The 5,409-nt window shown below is 35.8% G+C and overlaps 1 protein-coding gene across 1 annotated transcript; it reads right to left on the minus strand.

The window, feature by feature from the left end:
• Positions 1–1,585: 1,585 nt before the first annotated feature.
• Positions 1,586–2,524, minus strand: LOC124960253 (olfactory receptor 150-like). The gene has a single exon (XM_047518951.1). It carries the CDS (start codon positions 2,519–2,521, stop codon positions 1,586–1,588), a length of 936 nt encoding a protein of 311 aa, XP_047374907.1. The 5' UTR covers positions 2,522–2,524.
• Positions 2,525–5,409: the final 2,885 nt, after the last annotated feature.

The following is a 5,409-nucleotide window of genomic DNA, read 5'->3' on the forward strand; positions in this document are numbered from 1 at the left end:
CTCATTCTACAGCAATCAGCTTTCAAAACGTTTACCAGGCACCGTGAATCCTCTGCATGGAAGGGAGAGGGGGTTTCCAGTGTTCCAAACTTGCCCAAGAAAATGAGAGCAGGGGCTGCACTTGGGTCCCATCTGAGTCACCAATCCATGACCAAAAGTTTGGTTCTTGTCCCTGATGTCAATCCAATAATGAGGACATGGTTTTGAGAAAATGGAAAAAGAAGTTTTATTGCTTTGCTAGCAAAGGAAAAATACAGGGGACTTCTGTCCCAAAGGCTGAAATTCTGCCCATCCATGGAAACAGAGGGTTTTTAAATAAGTGATTTAAAAGTAACATTCCAGGTGTGCCCTGACAGGGACTTGAAATTTACTTGCTAATTTGGGGGAGGGAAAAGAGGAAACACATGTTCATTTTAAAATAAGCATCAGCAACAGAACACCATGAACTATATTCAAAGCATAAAGTGGGCATTGTTAAACTACCACTAGGAGAATACGTGGGAACTGAAAAACTGATGAATGCCACCAAGAGAGACTTATTGAGGGGGACAGTTACTTCCATAAGACTAACTCAAGTTTTCTGGTTGCTGTTTAAAAAGATGCCAATTTGAACTTAATTGAGAAACGGGGAAAGAAGCAAATTTGCCTCTTGGAAGTTTCCTTCCTTGTGTCACACCCTGCCACGAAAAAAAAAAAAAAAAAAGAATCAGTTTTTTTTTCCAGAGTGAATAATGATCTTTTGTTATAAGGAATATCTGTAATGAGTAAAAAAAAAACATTGTTGAATTTAATTTTTGCATTTGAAGAAATACTACATGCACAGGTAAATGACAAAAAGATCATTTCCAACTTTGAGATTCTATAATGAAGTTTGGAAAAAATTATCTCTTTGGAGTAAGGGAAAATGAGTACAGAATTATGAAAAAATAGGGTAATTACATCATTCCTAAACTGGGGAGCAAGGATTATTGCATGGATTCATGTAAAAGTATTCATAATGTTTTAATCATGCATATCATTATCATTCTTTACAACTATAGTGTTATCTCCTTGTGAGTTGGAACAATCTTATCACTCATCTCATGCCTCCATATTTCCCAGTAGAGTTCTACAAACTTAGTAAGAATTAGGCCTTATACTTCGTGTATTTCAAATTGTTGTATTTATTTATTTATTTTAAGGACGAGACTTTAAGAAATGTTTGCCAATAAACTTAGTCATAAAGAACAGGTATATAAAATATTGAGAATATGAAAGGGTACTAACCAAATATATTTATTCCTGAATTAAGATAAAAAAACCCACTTGCCTAAAATTCAGCCCTAAGGAATTTTTAAAGGTTTTTAAATGTGTTTAGATGTGATACAGGTTATTTTGCACAAATGGATAATGGGGCATCCCAAAGAGGTGCTGTCCTCCATGTATCTGATCCTGTCAATCCAATATTATCCTTGACACCTTTCTCCCAAGAAATCAAGTACTAGCATTAATCTCATGACTTGTGTATATGCATTGCTATCTCTGGACTGCTTCCTTATCAAATCTCCAGAAATTTTAAATTTTTACCAGAAGCAAAATACTCTTTTCACAGGACACTTCTTTTTTCAAGGAACTTATATAGGGCAAGTTTCACATCTTTATTTCTCAAACTATAGATTATAGGGTTCAGCATGGGCACAATAATAGTATAAAACACAGAGGATACTTTCCCTTGGTCCATGGAGCTGACCGATGTTGGCTGCAGATACATGAATGCAACAGAACCAAAGAAGAGAGCAACAGCTGAGATGTGGGAGCTGCAGGTGCTGAAGGCTTTGTACCTTCCCTCAGAGGAGCGAATGCGCAGGATGCTGACAATGATGAATATATAAGAGCTAAGGATGGTCAGGGTTGGGACCAGGATATTAAAAGAACTGAAGCATAGAACTAGCACTTCATTCACAAAAGTACTGGAGCAGGAGAGCTCTAATAGTGGAAGTACATCACAAAAATAGTGGTTGATTATATCAGCATTACAGAAAAGCACTCTTAGCATGCAGACTGTGTGAGCTGTGGCACCAATCAAGCCCATACTGTACACTCCAACTAGCAACCAAGAGCAAGCTTGATAAGACATGGTTACATTGTAAAGCAAGGGACTGCAGATGGCAACATAGCGGTCATATGCCATGGCACCCAACATGTGACATTCTGATATAACAAAAACTAGGAAGAAGTAGAGCTGAGTCATGCATTCAGGGTAGGAGATGGTGTTCTTCTGCATCACAAAGTTCACCAGCATTTTGGGGATAATGACAGTGGATTGGCAGAGGTCGATGAAAGACAGACTGCTGAGGAAATAGTACATGGGGGTGTGCAGGTGAGAGCTGAGCCCAATCAGCAGGATCATGCCCAGGTTCCCCAGCACTGTGAACACGTAGACTCCTATGAAGAAGAGGAAGAGGGGCAGTTGGAGCTCTGGCTTCTTTGTTAATCCAATGAGGATAAATTCAGTTACCGTGGAATGGTTTCCTTCTGTCATTTTCTTCTTTGGATTCTATGGAGGAAGAGAAAACAAATTTGATGTATTTATTATCTCACTGAGGTGTGAACCATAATTTGAGTCTTTTTCACCAATTTTCTCCTTTTTTTTTTTGCCAATTCTTCTTCTGTGTTTGCAGCCACAAACCTTAGATCCCCAAAATATGGGGAATGTCAATAAATATCAGAATTTTCCTAATCTGTGTTATTTGGTAAAAGAGTGGTTATATTAGTACCCAATCCCTGATAATCCAAAGAACTCTCCTGATAACTATTATTGACTGTTTCAAGAACTTTTCATGCCTAATTTCTAATATTTTCAAGTGCTTTGTAGAGTAAATGTTTTTGCCTATGTTAAAATAACAACAGCATAAAAACACATAGCCAATATCACACATAATGGAGAAAGTTTGAGAAACTTTCCCCCTAAGCTACTGATCATGTCAAAGTGTTTATACCCTGCACTTTTATTCAACATTATGCTGAAAGCTCTAGCTAGTGAAATCAGGTAAAAAAACAAAATTAAAAGGTATCAAGATCTGAAAGCAAAACATAAAACCAGCTATATTTTTAATGGTGCAACTTATCTATTGATAATTCTAAGGAATTATTAGCAAAGAACTATTAGGATGAATTTAAAAGTTCACAAACATGATAGAATACAAGATCAATAGAAAAATTGAATTGTATTTCATACACTTGCAATGAACAATCAAAAAATTGCATTTGAAATGACTTGAAGAAGAATAAAATACTTGGGGATAAATTAAGTAGAATAAATGCCAGTCATTATGCATAAAGTTACAAAACATTGTTGCAAGGATAAAAACCCTACATAAATGGAAAGACATACTATATTCATGTATCAACAATACTCAATTTGGTCAAAATGGCTGTACTTCCCAAATTGATGCATAAGTTTAGTGCAAGTCCTACTAAAATCCTCACTATGTTATGGTAGATATTTATACGCTGATCATAAATTCCTACAAGAATCTAAGGGTTATAGAATAATCAAAGTAAACTGATAAAAGCAGAATAAACTTGGAGATCTCACATTTTCCATTTGAGAAGTTTCAACACGATATCTATAATCAAGATAGTATGATATTACCATAAGTTCAGATGCACAGCTCAATGAAATAGAATTGGCAATACAGAAATAAATTCATATCTATGAAGAATTAATTATAAGCATTTCATGACAATTCCACGAGGAAAATAAATTTTTTCAACTTATGCTGCTATGACAATTAAATTGGGACATGTAAAGGAGTTAATATGGATCTCTCACACACTTCACAAAAAAATAATTGGAACTATTACTGTAAGAATATTAGAAAAAAAACCCACAAGACTAATTCCTATGACCTTTAATTTGAATATAAGTGCTTTTTATAAGATTCCCAAACCAGAGGCTAACAGAAAAAATAGTAAATTGAACATAATAAGTATGAGGGAAAAGGAACTCTTCTTCATTATTGGTAGGATTGAAGCCAGAATTAAGGACAGGTAGTTAGTGTAGAAATAGGGAATCGGGTCAATTCGAGGAAATGAAGCCATGAAGCCATCTCCCTTTGGAAGTTGGAGACTGCCCCTGGAAGAATGGAATGTCAAAGCTCTCCGGAGCCCATTGATTACCAAATTTACCTGCCTTTATCAAGGGCTGCAAACAAGGAGCTGCTAATTAATGCCCCCTGGGCCCTTATCTGCCTGAATCACCTTGGCCCTCCCCCTGCCCATGGCTTCTCAATGCAAAACCAGGCCTAGTCACGAAGGCAGGAAGGAGAGATAAGGGGGGAGAGAACTGGAGAACAAAAGAGACTTTAACCTATAAAAGATGCAGGGTGTGCTCACTTCTTGGAACTTTTAGAACATCAGCCATGGCCCCCTTCTTCCTGCCGGGAGAAGTCTATATTATTCCCTTTAAATAAACCTGCTTAATATGCTTGCCTTGGCGTGCTTCTCTAGTGCTTAATCTTCAACATTAGAAGAAGCAGAACTCGTCACCGGTAAATGGCGGTATCAGGATCATGCATTAGTAGAATCACTATGGATATCAGCATGGCGGATCCTCAAAAGACTAGAAATGAAAACACCATGTGAGCCAGCTATACCACTCTTTGGTATTTGTCCAAAAAATTAAGGTCAACATATTATAGAGATAGATGCCTACCTATGTTTATGGAAGCACAATTAAAGATAAAGATAATTCATGAAAATAGCATAGGTATATGTCAACAGATGAATGCATAAAGAAAATGTGGTGTATATACACAATGGAGTTTTATTTCACCATAAAGAATGAAGTTACATCATTTGCAGGAAAATGGATGGAAATGGAGAGCATCATGTTAAGAAATATATGTTAGACTCATAAAGAGAAGTATTTTATAATTTTTCCTCATACATGGCAACTAGGGAGAAAAAGAAAGTAAAGCTCATGAAAATAAAAACAAAACAGTAGGGTTGAAGAAGGAGATAATGGCAGCAGGGGAGAAGAGGAAAAAGGAAAGTACCAGGGATTGAAATACATTAAATTATGTCATGCAAATATATAAATGTGCCACATGAAACACAGAATACTATAAAATACTATAAAATTTTTACATACCAATGAAAAATTTAAAAAGACATCAACCTGAAAATGACAAGACAACAAACAGAATGGAAAAATATTTTCAGGTAATGTATCTGATGGAGAAATTGCAGTTAGTATACATAAAGCAGTATTAAATATTATCAATTAAAATGACAGCACAATTAAAATGGTAAGGAGGTTGAAATAAACTTTATTCTGTTTGAGGTATATAAATGACCACTGAGCAAGCACCTGAAAATATGTTTATCATCATTAATTGTTCAGGAAATTCAAATCAAAGCCACAGT

The sequence above is a fragment of the Sciurus carolinensis genome, chromosome 11 (assembly GCF_902686445.1).
Source record: "Sciurus carolinensis chromosome 11, mSciCar1.2, whole genome shotgun sequence".
Taxonomy (NCBI): Eukaryota; Metazoa; Chordata; class Mammalia; order Rodentia; family Sciuridae; genus Sciurus; species Sciurus carolinensis.